At 38.4% G+C, this 18,765-nt stretch overlaps 1 protein-coding gene across 2 annotated transcripts in view; it reads left to right on the plus strand.

Moving 5' to 3' along the window:
- Window positions 1-18,765, plus strand: part of LOC111874590 — a 74,296-nt gene that overhangs the window by 50,240 nt on the left and 5,291 nt on the right. For both annotated transcript variants that reach the window (XM_033755517.1, XM_033755518.1), the window contains exons 10-11: window positions 5,221-5,400; window positions 6,408-6,545. In XM_033755517.1, the coding sequence (XP_033611408.1) occupies window positions 5,221-5,400; window positions 6,408-6,545 (318 nt within the window). The remainder of the gene's footprint in view (window positions 1-5,220; window positions 5,401-6,407; window positions 6,546-18,765) is intronic.

Raw genomic sequence — 18,765 nt, forward strand, 5'->3', positions numbered from 1 at the left:
AAATATTTTAATAGTGATGTTTTAACGCGAGGGCAACTTCGGATGGAATGCGAAGGTTGAACGTGCATTCTGTACGTGCATTCAGTACTCCAAGCTAGTGTTGTGCTTTTACACATCGACATTTGTAGCAGTGCCCACACAGCATATATACTGTGTACAGTTAAACAACGCCAGTGTTTTCTTGTTAGTACCATGTGCCTCTGAAGATGGTTTTACTAAAACCGAAACATGTAAGGCAAGAGTGAGAAAGAAGTGACCTAAAAAACATTGTTACACTCGACGGACTTTGTATTGATTTTATGTTGCATAAAAATTAAACATACAGTAGTTCAATTTCTATAATTAAAAATAAATATCCCCCTCTCACAAACATACTATCTTTAATTTAACATATATTCCTCTACAGAATAAAACGTATGTTGTACCAAATATGACCTCATTACTTTTTTAAACTGTCTCATTTTTTCTATCTCCCTGATTTTATTTGGTATTTTATTGTACAATTTTATTCCCATGTTCAGTACTCCTTTGTTATAGGCATTTGTTCTGCAAAACTGAGCTTGGAGATTTAACTTCTGGCATGTATTGTGATTATGAACTACGTTATTTTGTTCTCACTTTTCTAAATGTAGTTTAACATGGCATACTATTCCAAATATATACATGCAAGGTAGTGGAAGTAACTTTAAATCCTTAAAAAGTTGTCTATATGATGCTAATCTAATCACACCACTAATTATTCTAACAGTTCATTTCTGCAATTTAAATATAATTTTACTTTTGGGTTGCTACCCCAGAAAATTAAACCATACTTCAAATAAGTATGGAAGTGAGCAAAGTAAAAACTCCTTATAATCTGTCAGCTTGTTACATCCCTAAGGGATTTTATCATGTAACAGACTTTATGAAGTTTTGAGCTTAAGAACATCATATGTGCTTTCCACTCCATATGCTCACCAACATGTGTACCTAGAAATTTCATTTCACATTTATAGGAGATTTCCATTTTGCCAAATTTGATTTGAGGTTTCATCAGATCTCTTTCTTGTCTCTTATGAAATGCCATTGCTATTGTTTTCTCAGTATTCAATATAAGATTATTTGCATTGAACCATCCATATAGCTCATTCATGACTTTATTTATCTTTTGCTGCAGGATAAGTCCCTTTTCAGCTGTTACCAAAATATTTATATCATCTGCAAAACGCCTCTTTGATATTGTAATGTGTTTCGTTACTGAAGACACCGTTCAGATTGTTAACTGGTTTATTTAACAACCTACCAGTATCGGCTACAATTAATTACAACGCTGTTGCGGGGTTTCACACTTTATAACCCTATTCGCAATAATCAATTCACTCTGTCCTCAGTAGTCTACACGTATTAATTTCGTTACGGGAGCTATACAAGTTCACTGTATCACACTCTCCCAATTACACAATTACACACACGTCTGGTTCTTCTTTCTGCAACGGCTGCTATATTCCAACTTGCTTCATAGGCTGCTGCCTTGAGAAATCGTTCACTGTTGACTTGAGAACTGTCTTTGGCGGCTGGTACACTTTAACTTGTTCGCTGCTGACAGGAGAACTGTCTTTGGCCGCTGATACACTTTAACTGCCTTCGGCGGCTGTGTAGTTCCTTTATATAGTCGCAGTGTCTGCCTGTTACATAGCAACGCTGTTGGGAGTTGTTTACGGGTACGTAGCAATTGTGGCGTTGTGTGTTACGTCAACGCGGGGAGAGGGGCGGGGTGTTGACTTGCCTATTACTATAGTAACGACAGTGCTACGATGCCGCCACGTACTGCTGGGGAGGGAAGGGTGCCCTCCATTGCGCAACACATCACAATATTCAAAGGCAGATCATTTATGTATAATAATAATAATAATGGTCCAAGCACTGAACCCTGTGGTACTCCATATTTAATTTCTCTTGGAGCCAATGTATATTTTTTGCCATCACAACTTATTTCAACAACTTGCTTCCAGTAAGCCAAATATGATTTAAACCATAAGTTTGCCACACCTCTAACTCCATATGTTTGTAGTTTAGAAAGTAAGGTGTCATGATTTATGGCATCATATGCTTTAGTTAAATCACAAAAAATTCTGACCTGTTTTTCTTTTTTCTCGGCTGATTCCTGTATGTTTTCTAGAAAAGAGTATATTGCAATCTCAGTTGACCTATTCATCCTAAATTCATGTTGGGCCTCTGTTAATATGGTATTTCTTGTCAAAAAGGAGAGTAACCTATTATGCATCAACTTTTCGAAGATTTTCGAGAAAGCACACAAAAGGGATATTGGTCTATAATTTTTCATATCCTTCTTGTCTCCCTTTTTATGAAATGGTTTTACCTTTGCTATCTTAAATCTCTCTGGGAAAATACCTGCTTCTAGAGAGGCATTATAAATATGGGCTAATGGCATTTTAACTGCTTCTATACATTTTTAACCACATAATCCGGTATTTCATTGGTACCTGCTGAAAATTTCCCCCTAAATTTCTTCACCACTTCTAAATCTCTTTTTCTGTCACTGGACAAATAAACACGGTTTCATTACAGGTATTTATTCTCTGTGGTGTTTTACAGCACAAAATCTTACTATTATTTTGCTTGACAAGCTTTCCTACTATGTCCATGAAATATAAATTAAACTTTTCAGCTATATGCTATGGATTAGCCTCTTTCCTTGTCCCGCACTTTAGTTCTATTCCCAGTTCCCTTTGCAGGTTATTTCCTAATTCCTTATTCACTATTTGCCACATTGCTCTAGTTTTATTTTTTGCATGATATGCCTATCATTCTCCCTCTTCTTAGCTTCCTTTATTACTCTCTCATATATCATTCGATATTTATGTATATACTCCCGTTCTTTTCCTGTAAGATTTATTCTCTTTTGCAAACTATTCAACCAACTCATCCTTTTACTGGACTTTCTTATTCCCTGAGTAACCCAACCTTTCTTTTGTTGTTTACTCTGGTTAAATAATTTTAAGGGGAAAACCATATCAAAGTAATAATGGAAAGTATCCGTAAAAACCCTAAATTTCCCATTTACATCGGATTCTAAAAACACATCTTGCCATGATTCTTTGTTTAAAATATATTGCAGTTCTTCCATGCCTCCTTCATTAAACATTCTCCTCCTAATTTTTAATGGTCTCCTTACAAAATTCTCAATACATATAGATAATACTTGAGCATAATGATCTGAAAAACCTAGATCCATTACTACTGATGGTTTTGTATAATTACTATTATTTATAATGATTATATCAATCAATGATTTAGTATTCTTTGTAGCTCTAGTCAGAACCTCTACTGTATTTACCAAATTATAAACATGCAAAAGATTTTTTAGTTCAACTAATTTTACACTCTCCTGCAAAAAAAAATCATATTCCAGTCCCCACATAAGATTAACTGTTTTCCTTTCATACTTCATTTTTTAATTGCTAGTTCAATTTTCCTTAAAAATTCTTTAAAATTTCCATCAGGTAATCTATATATACAAATTACAATAATTTTATAAGCCAACAATTCTATCACCGCCATTTCAAAGTTTTTACCTTATTCATATCTTGGAAATAATTAACTTCTTTTGTTTCTAAACCTCTTTTTGCGTAAATACATGCTCCTCCATGGCCGCTCTATCTAATGTAGATATATACAAAATGCTGAAAGACTAATTACCAATTTGTGATAAGGGCAATTCTGAAACATGCTACTGAATAAATGGGCTGGTGACAAAGGTCATAATGAACAAGATTCAGTGTTTTTATGCCACACTGCTTATTCTTCTGTTCTAAAGATGGAGGGGGGGTTCTTCCAAAATGTTATTAATTTATACCTGACTGCAGTGTTACATCCCAGATGGCAGTAATCTTTGTTATACTAGGTTTTATATTTTTTATTATTGCACAGAATGAACACTTGCTGTGTTTTTTACAACACATCTTGGTTTAAATTCATATATTATGTGATAAGAGAATAAATTGATATTTTTGTATATTGTTGTTGTTGTTGTTATTGGAGAGGGTGGATTTCCCCATGCACTTAGGCCAGTATTGGTCAATTGTGCGTCCCCCTGTGATATTCTACCAGTCTCTATACCCTACCGGTACTGGTGCGTTTCATCAGTCCCGACTCAGCCAGCGAGTTCGGCCTCAACTTGCTCAGCGGTATCTCGATTCTTCCCCCATCTACCAGAGGCGTTAGAGACTACTGTTGGGCGGGAAATGCCCAGAATTTGGCTCAGAGGTCCCCTTGAGACATGAGGTTCTTTTACATGCCGTGAAGCTACAACACGGGACCCACGGCTTAAAGTCCCTCCTGGAGGACTTGTTCCCTGAATTTTTCCGCCCTTAAAAATTCCACGACCTCTGCCGGGTTTGAATGCGCGTACCTTGAGTCACGAGGTGGGAACGTTACCCCTAGACTACGGAGGCCGCTTTATTTTTGTATATGCTGGTATATATCGCAATTAATGTATGTGGTACTATATATGGGAATTAAGCACAATAGACCACTGTAGGTTGCGGTGCAAGGGCTGAGAAGGCCCACCCCTTATACATTCATATATGGGAATAACAAAGAAAAACAAACTCCGTGGTTTTAGTCTGCAAGTGAACTATACCAACCTAGCAGCTGCCACTTGTCAGCAAAGTTAGTGGCAACTTTAGCAGATAGAGGGTGTTGTGTGGTCAGCGCAACAAATCTCCACGGCCGTTAATTTCGGTTTTCTAAATCGGAGCTGCTATTTCCTTGAAATAGAATAATTCCTCAAGATTCAGCCTCATTCATTATACCTTTTTCTAGTTCTGTGTATGTTATATTGCAAATTTGTGAAATATATATGAAAAGTCTATGAAATTATACCAGTTTCATGTGTAATTAATTTAATACAGTTTGTGTAGTACTCCTGTCTTAATATTTCTCTAAAAATTTTAAGAAAGTGTAAATTTTAAAGTGAAAATTACAGTTATTTTTTCAAACACGATTTTTTTCATTCTGGAAATCCTTGAATGCAGATGTCTCAGAAATACATCTGGTTGTGGTAGAGACATAAGGAAAATATGTTCAGGAAGGAGTTAAATCTTACAGCAAATAGTAAAATCAGTAATTTGGTTGGTTATGCATTTGATTGTATAATAATATCACTGATACTTTTACTTCCAGTAATCTTGAAAGTGCCCATTATTTTTTGGTTTCTAGTTGCTGAAGCAAGAGATAGATAGACTGAATGGACTTGTGGAAGTTGCAGAAACAGACTTGGCAAATGGAGAATTGCTGCCTGAGGAAGCTTTAGGAAAGCTACGTTCTGCCTCAGGGCAAGCGAGATTGCTAATACGACAGAAACTGCAGCAGTTTGAAGGGCTGTGCCACAAGAACATTGTGAGTTACATTTCTAGCAACTCTTGGGAAACACCTTTTCCCGAGCTAGCCAGTTATAGTGAAAATACACAAGAAAAAATCTTAATTCAGGAAATAAACATCATACATTAGCGATGGTGATGGGTTCAGTTCTGGTGTGTAGATATATTTTTCTGTGATCATGTGGCTGCAAACTAGCTGTTCTTCCGTTTAACACTGTTTTCTGAGAATTTGCCTGGTTCTGTGTTTATTTGCAAAGTAAAGAGCCTTCATAAATAGCGCTTGATGGTTGTCTGGAATTTTACTAAACATAATGAGCTGAAATACCTGTTGGTATAGCGGTGAGCTATGGGCTGGATGGCCTGTGTTCAATTCCCTGTGGAGGCAAAAGAATTTCCTGTTCTCCTCTGTGTCTAGACCACCTCTGGGGCCCACCCAGCCTGCTATACAGTGGATACTGGGGACTCTTTCCCTGAGGATAAAGTTGCTGGGACTAGTTGAATTTGTGATTGCATTACAGTATATGCAAATGCTTTCAGCAGTCATTCTGTTCATGTCACCTGAGAAGACTCTCATGTAGGAACTAAAGCAAAAACCTGATGTTTTGGCTTCGAAACAGAAAGTGGAAATATTAAAAGACTGGGAAGGGGTGAAAGTTGGGTTCTGTAGGAGTCTTTTCTCATGCAACTTGCAGATTCATTTAACCAGCACACCCCATTCTCAGTATGTGCCAAATGCTGGGGATTTTACTATAGTTATGGAAAATAGTATAAAAGACTGAGGAAAGACAGTGTACATCAAACTGTAATGTTATGGTTCCCATCCACCCTTACAGATGACACTGCTCTTAACATTATTATATGTGTATTTGACAGTATGCAATGAAGGATTAATAATGTACAGAAATATTTTGTCTCTAAAAGGCAAACAAAGAGAGCTGCTGTGAATTATTGAGTTATTTAGGTTACCCCATTTTGGAATAATGATGGTTTACTTCAGTTTTACATATATTTTGTTGTTTCCAATAGGCACAGAATTCAGAAGAGCCATTCCCAACAACCAGTGAAGATCTGGCAGGATTCTGGGATATGGTTATGCTCCAAGTTGAGCATGTGAACAGGCTGTTTGCAGAGATTACAGCTCTTAAGGCAGCTGACTGGGTAGAGGTGAATAGTAACTTTCATTATTTGGTACTCTGTGTTGTTGGTATTTTTAAATATTGATTGCTTTGAAGTATGTTGAAGATAAGCTGCAACTGTGTTCTTGTAGAATAACAGTGTAAAATTTTCAGTGGAGGACAAAATTTGAAATGAGAGGTTTAAAACTGAACCTTATGAACTATCTTATTACTTCACATGAACATATTTTGTGTTTCACTCAATATAGAATCTGAATATACTCGTATTTTGAAGCATCTAGGAAAGTGATTTTCAGTGTTCCTGTAATATTTCATAATTAACATTACCAGCCATTTTCTGTTTCTAATTAAAATTTCTGAAAAATGAAAGACAAATGACATAGAGGTATTAGACATGGGATAGGTCTGCATTATGCTGTGGTAGACTAGCCTGCAATTCGAGGTGAAATCAGCTTTAATTTATCAGTAAAATTAGGATTAAATTCCTTCAAGTGCAATGGTGTTTTTAGTAATAAAATTAAAACATTATTGCACTTGATGAAATTCAGTCCTGATTTTACTTATACAGTGGAACCTCACTTAATGAGCACCTCTCATAACGAGTAATTCGCATAACGAGCAAAACAAATTGTAAAAAAAATGACTCGCTTAACAAGCGACGTTTCGCATAACGAGTGATGAGAGGGGAAGTCCCGGATTGTGCGCTTGCTACATCAGTCTGTGTTTAGCACTTGTTCTGCTAGCATCTTAGTGTCGCTTGTGATCACACATTTTTCCAAACTTGTGTTCAGACATATCATTTGTGATTTTTTTTTGTGCAGAGTTTAATAACCCTTGCAAAAATGTCCCTGAAGAAAAAGCCACAAAAAGACAGCCATAAGAGAATAAAAATAACCATAGAAATGAAACGTAAAATCATTGAAAAGCGAGAATGAGGTGTGAGCATGGCTGATCTAGCATGTACATACACTTGGTCTACACCAACAATTTGCACTATCCTCAAGAACAAGGACAAGATTAAGGAGATAGATGCTTCAAAGGGAGTGACAAGAATATCTACGCAACGGTTATGTATCCTCGATGATGTTGAAAGGTTGCTCCTCATATGGATTAACAAAAAGCAATTGCAAGGCGACACTATTAACGAGCATATCCTTTGTGAGAAGGCGAAAGTGATTTTCGCCGACCTCGTTAAGAAGACGCCAAGATCATCAATGGCCAAAGAAGAAGCATTTAAGGGAAGCCGTGGGTGGTTTGAGAAGTTTAAGAGACGAACCGGCATCCACAGCATTGTAAGGCACGGTGAAGCAGCAAGCTCCAACACAAAGGCAGCAGAGAACTTCATCGGCGTGCTACAACTTTATTTAATGATAATGCCGTGTCGCATTTTCACCAAATTTTGAAGCGTCGGCAAAAACAAATGTCTCTAGACAGCTTTCTAGTAAAAAAGAATTAGATATGTATCATAAATAATAAACTGATTGTTTCGATTTTTCTTTTTTTGTTTTCTGCAAATCGAATTTGCATTCCAGGTTGGTTCATTCCACATAGAAGAAAAGATGAAGATGATTCACGCTCCTTTGTAACGTGTTTTTGCCACTGAAGACGCCGTTCGGATTGTTAATTGGTTTATTTAACCCTTTCGCGCGGTTATTTAAATTCCGCTGCCGTGTCTCTCCGGCGGTAATATATTCAGTCGGCCATTTAAATTTTGCTCGAAAATGATTTATTCATCATTGTTCTTAAATTATATGAGATAGGAACATGAAACTTTCACTAAAATGATCTTAAAAGGTGGTTTTATAACCTTACCTTATAATATGAGCGCCCTGTATCTCGGCAATGGAAGCAGGTTGTTTAGTATTTGAGCAGCGAATAATATGCCTTGAAGCATGAAACTTTCACTAAAATGATCTTAAAAGATGGTTTTTATAACCTTACCTTATAATATGAGTGCCCGGTATCTCGGCAAAGGAAGCAGGTGGTTCAGAATTTGAGCAGTGTAAGGAAGGCCTTGAAGCATTCGTCTAACCCAACGGTGCCCCACATTCACCGTTCCAATATTGTGTATCTTTTCTTTTGCTCTTTTTTTTAACCACACAGCTTCTGTGCGGTTTTGCCTTCTTCCCCGTGAGGGGTATAGTTCAAGGAAATGTCTTTCCGTGAGCAGTTTAGCTAGTCAGGTCAGCTGCAGTAAATTCAACGTTACGAGTTATCATAACAAGGGGTTGTTGCTATGCCTTTGATATTCCATCCATTTTGGCTGCATTAGATGTCGTAGGGGTGACCACAGAAATCATGAAGTTATTCTAAGAACTGGCTGGTATGTAGTGCACGAAAGCAGAGCTTAGCTGGCTCAAAAAAAATATTTATGGTCATCCCTCGAAACGACCACCAAGGTCAGTACGATAAAATGGCGTCAACTGGAGCGATAATACATGAAGGAATGAGTTGTTTTCCCACCCCGCACACACCAGTATCGTCATAGGGGGTGACCATAGTGTTCTGCCTTAATTCCTGGCGTTTTTCTAAGAACTGGGTGCTATGTACTGTGCGAAATCAATCGATCTTGCAAGAATAAATTTTTGGACATCCCTCTTCTAAGAATTCNGCAATATGATATTATAAACACAGCACATATCACGTCTCTGCTGTTTATAACTTCATAGGAAAGAAAACACGCCATTCATAACAGATTGAACGACTAAACCTCTCCCAAGAGCAACAGGAACTTTGCTGCAAGACAGGCATATGTAACGATGACTTAGCGCACCTAAACAAATGCCTCATTATATATAGTACTTGTGACAACAGGCCAGCGAAAAATCTAACAATCTACAGCAAAACCATCAATTATTATGGGCGTTATAACATAGGTGTGCAGCTGGACAAAACATAGACGTCGAACCCCCCCAGACGATTTAAATACCTGACGAAACATACACGTCAAACCACGCTGAACGGTTAACAACCTACAAGTCTTGGCTACAATTGATTATAACACTGTCACGGGTTTACACACTTTACAAACCCTACACACAAATCTCTTCACTCTACCTTCAGTAGTCTACACGTATTCACAGTAGGATACGGGAGCTATTCCAGTGTCACTGTTTTACACACCCCCGATTACTTCTCTGGTGAGCCAAGCATCTGCTTCTCATGCTATCACTTCTGATCACACGTTCCGGTATTCTTCTTTCTGCTACAACTGCTAGATTCCAACTGTCTTTGGCGGCTGCTACATTTTAACTCACTTCATAGGTTGCTACACTTCAACTGACTTTGTAGGCAGTGTAGTTCTCTTATAAACCCTCAGCCGGACAACGGGGAAACCCCTTGCTTCCTTGTTGCCTAGTTGCATGTTACCGGCGTTGCTGGGCTTCGCTGCCGGGAGTTGTTTATGGCTTCATAGCAACCGCGGCATCCAGTGTTACGTCACCGCAAGGAAAGGGCTGTTGACTTGCCTATTACCGTAGCAACGGCAACGCTCCTAAAGTGTTACATCACCACTGGCGGGGTAGGGGAAGGAGTGTTGACTTGCCTGTTGTCGTAGTAATGACAGCGCTCTGATGCCAAGTCACCACTGGGGAGGAAGGGGGGTGTCCTCCATAGCGCAACATGTCACAGTATATTTAATTTTCTTTGAATAAACGTTATACATAAAATTTGTTGAGTATTTTTTTCAGCATGGAACGCATTATCATATTTCACATTAATTTATATGGGAAAAATTGTTTCGCTTAACACATTGCGGACCGGACAGGCCATATGGCCCTCTACATTTCCAAGCGTTGCGGACCGGGCGGGCCATATGGCCCTCTACGGTCACATTATGTTGCAAAACGCTATATATTGCTGTGTGGCTTCGTTGAATTGTAACTACTGCGTAGATGACCTCGGGAATGATTGCTGCCTTATCTAGTAACTTGACCAGAGTCATTTCCTGTCACAACCTAAACAAAATTGGCTTTGTTCTAATCCAAGCTTGCACGTATGAACCGTGCAGCTAACATGGCTCAGAGATGAAAGCAGTTGCGATCTCTCGGAGGACAGGAAATATTAGATATGTTCTCCGATGAGCTATCAGATTTGCCAACTGCTTCATCTTCTGATAGTGAGGCCATTATCAGTGACAGTGACAGTGACAGTGACGGGGGCCACAGGGCTGCCCAAAATGTGTCAAGTGAAAGTGAGAGCTCCGTTGAAAGTGTGAGTGTCGGGACAATTACATGGGATAAAGTGGACAAAACCCCCACTTTGGGAAAGTTTACTGGTGATTCGGGGGTGAAGCAGATGCCATCGGACCCAACGGACGTGTCTGAAGTTGCGTCACTGTTTTTTGGAGATAGTTTCTTTGACGGAAGGGGGACTTTCTTCTTCAGTCCTGGAGGGATACTCGCGTTGTGAATATGGTTTCCACTATTCACAATTCGAGCGTGGTTGATGTTCAAAGACGACATGGGCAAGTAAAGAAGCCTCTTTGTATTTCCGAGTATAATATGTTCATGAAAGGAGTTGATAATGCCGACCAGTTCTTGGCCTATTATTCCCTTCCTAGGAAAACAGTAAAATGGACGAAGAAAGTTGCACTGTGGCTTATAAACTGTGCAATTTTCAATTCATTTATGGTTTTCAAAAAGGTGAACAGAAATTCTACTTTGAAATACAAAGCATTTCTGTTGAAACTGGCAAAAGCTTGGGCTACTGACGTCACGGTGGCGGCAGTACCTGCATCAGACACAGACGTAGTGCAGCCGGGGCCATCTGTTCGCACCCGCCAGAGGCCTCAAGTAGACCCCCCTGGCCGACTCTTGGGTGATATGCGGAAACATATTCTCGTGAAAATTGTGAAGAGTGAATATTGCAAGAAGAAACACCCTTCTAGGCAGTGCCGTGTGTGCGCAGAGCACAAGAAGAAGAGTAGAACTGCCTACATGTGCAACTTCTGCGTAATGCCTCTTCACAAAGGAGAATGTTTCCAGAGATATCACACGCGCAAGCACTTCTAGGAGCTCTGGTAAGTGTTCTCCAAAAATTTCAGTTCATAATATTACTTAGGAGATTTTATATTAATTTTTAAAGTGAACAGTGCACAAGTTAGGGTAGTAGGTTTAAAAACGCCGGTCCTCAGGGTGATTTAAATGTTTAAACCACCGGTCCGCAATGTGTTAACGAGTGTTTCACATTACAAGTAAGATCCTGGAATGAATTATGCCCGTTAAGTGAGGTTCCACTGTATATTATAGGGTGCAATGGCTGGAGACAGTGTCTTTCATAAAAATACCCTTAATTTCTCTGTTAACCTTTTAAAGTACAGTGATCACAAAGTGTACCATTGCTTTAACATTGAAATACTATATTGTGTACTGCCCACAGAGTGTATTTATGGATTTTGTATAATTCTCAGAATAAACAGTGAAATTTCCCTAGAACAGCATTAACTGGTTGGTATTTTTAATGGAGATGCAGTGCATTTTCTGTGCAGTAGGAACTGAATTATTTCATTTGGATGAATTTCAGGTATCAGAGGGCAGAATGAGAAGTTTCAATATATACCCTAACCTCACATAGTATCAAAATGAAAATCCTTGTGGTGTCACATGCTTCTTTCTTTTATTAGGATTGAACATCTCTTTCCTACAGTAAAATTCTTCTCTTAAATTTGTTTTCATAAACAATGTTGTGTGTTTTGGGGAATCACCAATCAAAATAGATCTGAAATCTCTCAGACGTTTTTTCTTTTGAATTGTAATTGAAGGTTTCTATAATTTGAATCACTAATGAATAAGGAACAATAGTATTCAGACATTTTGTCATGTTTTATTCGGTTGCTGCACTTGTTTGGAATATTTTATCCTGCCAGTAACAGTTGAGTTCCAGTCCTTTGCCATTCTGTTTGAAGTCATTATATTCTGATGTTCTGAGACCAGTTAATTTAATGCTTTCTCTACATAGCATTGTAGTGTGTAAAGTATGTCAATTGACATAATTTTTTACTATGTTGTACTGTGTTTGTTGCTATAAAGAGTCAACTGTAATAATATGTTTGACATTGTTCGAGGTGCCAGAAATACAGTGTAGTGTTGGCAACTAATCCTGAATTTGTGAAACTCTTATGCCATGCACATTGTTAACCCATGTACCTTACAGTTTTTCAGTTTTGTCTTGCAGTACTTTGTTTGTGCCTCATTTTCATCTGCTAATTGCCTCTCACTGTTATTTTCCTTGATGCCCTAAACTCCTGGACTAGGGGCCTGGTAAGCTTTGATATGCTTCCTTGCAAATTTTGGTATCTTGCTTCTGTTTTTACTTTTTAATGAAGGGGTGGCCAATCAAAAGGACAACACAATGTGAAGAAATTTGCATACCATATCTGTAATCAAAATTGCCGCTTTATGTTTCAGCTTGTGCTTCTGTTACAGTGAAAGCTCCAAAGACTGAATCAGAATTGAATTTGAAACTATTACTGTAACTGTATATAAGAGAATGTATTTGCTTCATTTTTGTTGGTCACAACTGTCACTTCATTTTTAGATGCATCTTGTATATTGTTTTGTAGAACTGAATGTTTCAGATCTGTTAAATGTTTTCTCTGGAGGTTAAAAAATGTTTTTTTTTAGAATAGTGGTAAAAATGATGGCTTTGGTGCTATGAATGAGACTCGTGTAAGTTGTGTAGATCATACCTAAGTACAATGTGCTATCAGACAGTTCCCAGACTGTTTTTTTGTAAGTGCCTCACTGAAAGAAAATGAGAGGGGATTGGCCTCCCCTATTGCATCAGTCTGCCATGTGACACCGTGCTGTGAACACACATTGTTTTTACAGAAGTGTTTTTTTACTTTATGTTTTGTTTTGTCTGTGATGGATGGCAAAATTGAGCAACATGTCTGCATCAAGTTTTGTGTGAAACTTGGTAAATCTATTACAAAACCCCTTGAAATGCTTTGTGAGGCTTTTGGAGAACATTTTTTAAGCCGGACAGTGGTTTCTGAATGGCATTCACGTTTCAAGGCTGGATCAGTGTCGGTTGAAGATAACGATTGTTCAGGGTGACCAAGCACCAGCAAAATGACAATAAATGTTGAAAAAAATTTGAAAACTCATCCATGAACCCCTTTGTCAAACAGTCCATGTGATCGCAGACACCATTGGGATCAGTTACTCACATGGAGTTTGCCAGGAGATCTTAACAGAAAATTTGAACATGTGCCACATTTCTGCAAAGTTTGTTCTCCGACTCTTGAAAAGTGATCAAAAATAGTGGCATGTAAACATGCATCTTGAGCTACAAGAGAAGGCTAATGAGGACTCAGCTTTTACGAGTATCTCTAGGACCGTAATGTGTGATGAAAGTTGGGTTTATGGTTGTGATCCAGAAACAAAGCAACAGTTCTTGCAGTGGAAGAGTCAACAATCACCAAGAGCAAAAAAGGCTCTGCAGGTCCAGAGTTCAACAAAGAGCATGTTCATTGTCTTTTTCGATGTGAAGGGGACTATTCACTGTGAAATTGTTCCTCCTCACACTATGGTTGACACTGATTTTTACTGTGACGTTTTGAGATGCTTGAGAGGAAATGTGCAATGAAAAAGACTGGAACTTTCACACAACCACAACTGGCTCCTTTATCGTGACAGTGCGCCCACCCACACATCCATGAACACCACAGAGTTTGTGACTAACAGCATCGTTCTCCATCCTTCCTACTTGCCACTCTTAGCTCCCTGTGATTTCGCTTTGTTTTCCAAATTGGAAATGAAACTGAAGGGATGATGTTTTGCAACAGTGTCTTACATCCAAAGGGAATTGCAAGTGATACTTGAAAGCATTAAGGAAAATGACTTCCATGGTGCTTTTGAAGTATGGAAAAAATTATGGGATCGCTATATACGTTCCCAAGGAGACTATTTTGAAGGAGCCAGCATTTCTTTCTTGACCTAGTTGGTTGATTTCTCAGGAAGAAAAATATTTTCCATTTTGAATGTTAGTGATAGTCATTTTATTTATAATTCACTCACATTGTTTGTCAGAATTTATTTTGATTATGGTCCCTGTTCTCTTAGAATACTGCTTGAATCAATCTTTTTTTTTTTTGGTTGATGTCTGATTTAATATTATTGTGTGATACAAGAAGCCTTGTAGTTTCACTTCTTTGCTGCAGTAATTCCAGGGACTGCAGTCTTTGTTTGTGGTTTCTGTACACTAAATGCTTTAAGTTCCTTGGAAATATTGAAATGCAACTGATTTGAATCTGGTGAATGTGATGGCCATTTTTTGAATTTGACAAATTCAACAGTAGCACAGTCTGACTGACATTTTCAGAAAGCAGACAGTGAAAATGTAAAAATGCCTATCTTTAACATTCAAAATGGAAAATAGTTTTCTTTATAATAAATCAGCTGAACTGAGTAAATCATTTTATATTGTCGCGTGCCGGGAATACCTTAAACAACAAATGTGTTTCCCTGGAGATGAAAGGACAACAGAGGGTTTGTTGCATAACACTGGCCGAGACCAAAGGCTCCTAGATGGTGTGTTCTATTCCGTCCGAGACCAGGTTATAAAAGCCCAGCTTCAAAGGGACCGGACAGTTAGTTGAGTTCTGGAAGTTGCCAAGAACTCTTCAGTTTGGCTTCGACTATAGCAGAAACAGTAATTATAACAGTGTTGTAAGAATTGTCTGACGTTATAAGTGGATGATAATGGTGCTTGGAAGTGTAGAAGAGTGTGGCCAATAAACATATTCGCCAAATTTGAGACCTGTGTGAGTTTATTTGTTGCATCACATAGGCAACATGCGACAACTGGTGTTAGAAGTGTACGGCTCGGATTCAGAAAACAGTTATTGGACTAAGATCACAAGGAAGCACACCACAGCTGTTGTAAGAAGTGATTGGCTTAGATTGAAGAAATGGAACAAATGTTAGAAATGCTGAAGGCCATGCAAGAAGATAGCAAAACTGACGAAGAAAAAGCAGATGCTGACCGAGAGCACATGCAAGGAATGTTAAGGACCCATCGATAGAGGATGGAAGCCATAATGAAAGAAACAAATGTGAACCAGGCAAATGCAGATGCCAATTGTAAAGCCTGATGAGAAGAGATGGCTGCAAGGACAAAAGCCAAGCAAAAAAGATGGACGCCAGCCACAAGGAGATGGTGGCCGAAATCGAAAACAAAAAAGATGTAAAGACGATGGCTTGCCGAGAACTGATGGAAGCATGTCTGGAAGGCAAAGAGCCGACCTCACTGGACAGGAACCCTGAGGTGGCACAGAAAGAAGAGGTCCCCATAGAAGACGCTGAAATAATGCCGGTCAGAGGACTGATGAAGAGGCGTAGGGGTTGAAAGGAAAGATGAAGGAATGAACCCAGAATCAGGATGGATGCCGAAAAAAAGTTGGCTGTTGCCTGCATGGAGGCGACCTGGAAAAATTGTGGATCCCACAAGAAACTCACTGTCGCCCGCAGAGGGATGGCCCGCCATGCCACTCTGGCATGGCGCAAGAGGAATATAGCCAGAAAAGTTTTTACCAGGCCCAGTGTGGTACAATAAATCCGGAGAGGACAGACGTTAGGGAGGAGATGTCAGCTGAAACTGGAGTGCAGCAAGGGCATAAGGATCCGAGATGTAGAAGAGCCGCTATGTCTGAGGAAAGGGAAGAAAACATTAAACAGTATCGGAGAATGGAGCAGAAGACAGCAGCCATGACTGGAAAAGAAAGAATCTAACAGGATATGCAGGAAGTTGACTGGACTGGAGATCAAGAAGTGAATAGCTGGATTTTCTTTCGGCCTACGACAAAACAAGGATTGGACCTTGTGGAGTGGTCGACCCCCTCTGAAATGAAAAAAGGAAATAGCACATAGAGGAGGAACCAGTAATATAGAAGCACCGGCGTCCCCAGCTGTAATGAGTGAGAGAAAAAGTGAGGGATGAATGTGATACGACAGGATCAACAAACGCCGGACCATGGAGCTGCTCGGGTCAAGCACCCTTGAAGAAGGGGACAGATGGAAGGCAGGGAAGTACCATTAGGCTGTTTGGGATGAACAGCCTTTAGAAGGGAGCAATGTCACATGCTGGTAATCCATGGAAATGCAATAACAGTGGGCTGTTGCCTGGGAATACCTTAAACAACAAACATGTTTCCCTGGAGATGAACGGACAACAGAGGGTTTGATGCATAACAGTGGCTGAGACCACAGGCTCCTAGATGGTGCGAGTTATTCCATCTGAGACCAGGTTATGAAAGTCCAGCTTCAAAGGGACCATACAGTTAGTTGACTTCTGGAAGTTGCCGAGAACTGTTCAGTTTGGCTTCAACTATAGCAGAAGCAGTAATTATAACAGTGTTGTAAGCAATGTCTGACGACAATAAGTGGATGATAATGGTGCTTGGAAGTGTAGAAGAGTGTGGCCAATAAACATATTTGCCAAATCTGAGACCTGCGTGAATTTATTTGTCGCATCACATAAGGAACATGTGACAATATGTATACCTAGATATGTTGTGTTGGTTTTATTCACATCGGTAAAGCTGTTCATTTTACCATTAAAAATGTTTTTGTGTGTGTGTGTCATAAGGTTTAAATTGTTGATACATTTCACTTTAGGGTGAGTATGACTGGGAAAGACAAGCTGAAGTGATGAGTGTAGTTCCCAGTGACTGGAACTGTAACAGAAATAACACTTTGACAAGGACTTTTTGCAAAAGCATATATTTGAAAGAATCTTACGGCTTTAAGATAAATACACGTAGTTTGTGAACTGGAAGAACATGCTTCCATAAAATTGGTATTAAGGCATACTGTATATGATTTTTAAATGTCATATTGGCCATCCAAGATTTAATATCTAAGTGAAGCATGCTTACAGACTTTTATGTTTGGAATTTTGTTTGTAACTGCTAGCTTTCATCAATTGTGGCTGTTATTCTGCTGTCTTATTATTTGCATTCTGTAACTCTGAAATACTGTGAATGTTGAAATTACAAAATATGCAGTTCTCGCTCCAAATAGAAGCTGATATTAATTTATTTGTTATGAAATTCATGTAGTGGAATGTTCCATTTGTCACGTTTGGTTTGTCCATAATCTGGTATGTAGCCAGTTTTGAAGTGGCACTTTGAAGTGCATGTAATGAAATCCATAATAAAAATGACTAGTTTATGAAATACATATTGTGAATATTTTATTTTCAAAATCTAGTCCTTTATCTACTTGCATAAGAATTCTTGGTTCCTGAGTGTTGGGTGTATAGGAAAAGTGGGATAACTGTTACTTGGCAATATGTATGAAGTATAAAATAACAGTTGTAGTGTTTAATTTCAAGTTCTTGCAACAATGGCTATGAAGAGTACTGTCTTCTGGTTTGTAACTCATGTAGTTCCATAGGAGTTCACTGATATTTCAGAGGAATATATTGCATTCTTCTACAGGATCAAGGACAGGTCGCAAGAAGAGCTCTGCTTGCCACAATGTGTTACTCATGTCATATATTTTTAAATGTTTGTAAATATTTAATGGAAATTCTTCATTTTCTAATTACCATGTGTTGGAAAGTATGTGATTGCACAGACACTCTATATTTGTTGTGACAATATATTGTGTAAGAATAAAATATGAAGTACTTTATTATTCCTTCATATTTTTATTTGAAGTGTTTTATAGCTTATCTCATGGTTTACTCAAATTTGTGTGTGGCCAAACATGAGTCCGATTGGCTGAAGAATTATGTAATTATTTTTACTGTTTGCTAACAAGAATGGACTGGTGACATCCATATTTTTGGACTTAAACTTCAGAATAAGTATATATATATATATATATATATATACACATAAATTTCGCATAAGTGTCTGGATAGACAAAGCAGGATCTACGATTTTCTGTCACTTGTTTTTAAAGTGTTAGAAGGCATGGTATTTCATACTTTATAAAAGTTTACAATGTAGAGCAATGACATTCTTGGTTTTGACTCATTTTGGGTAAGTGTGTTGTATTTAGTGTAGGTTCTAAAATGAGGTAATGGTCAGTGCATGTTAGTGCATGAAGACTAATGTAATAACCCATCTGAATAAAATATAAGAACTTTACCAACATATACCAAAAGTACAATGATTCACTTTTTGCTTTATATAATATTCTACTTGTATGACACATTAGGAGTGTTTTGAATGAATGTCAGACATTCACATGTAAAGTCTGTTTTTTGTATTAGTCACTGTCCTGTAACATCCCTTA

The sequence above is a fragment of the Cryptotermes secundus genome, unplaced genomic scaffold (genome assembly GCF_002891405.2).
Source record: "Cryptotermes secundus unplaced genomic scaffold, Csec_1.0 scaffold1394, whole genome shotgun sequence".
In the NCBI taxonomy this organism is placed as follows: domain Eukaryota; kingdom Metazoa; phylum Arthropoda; class Insecta; order Blattodea; family Kalotermitidae; genus Cryptotermes; species Cryptotermes secundus.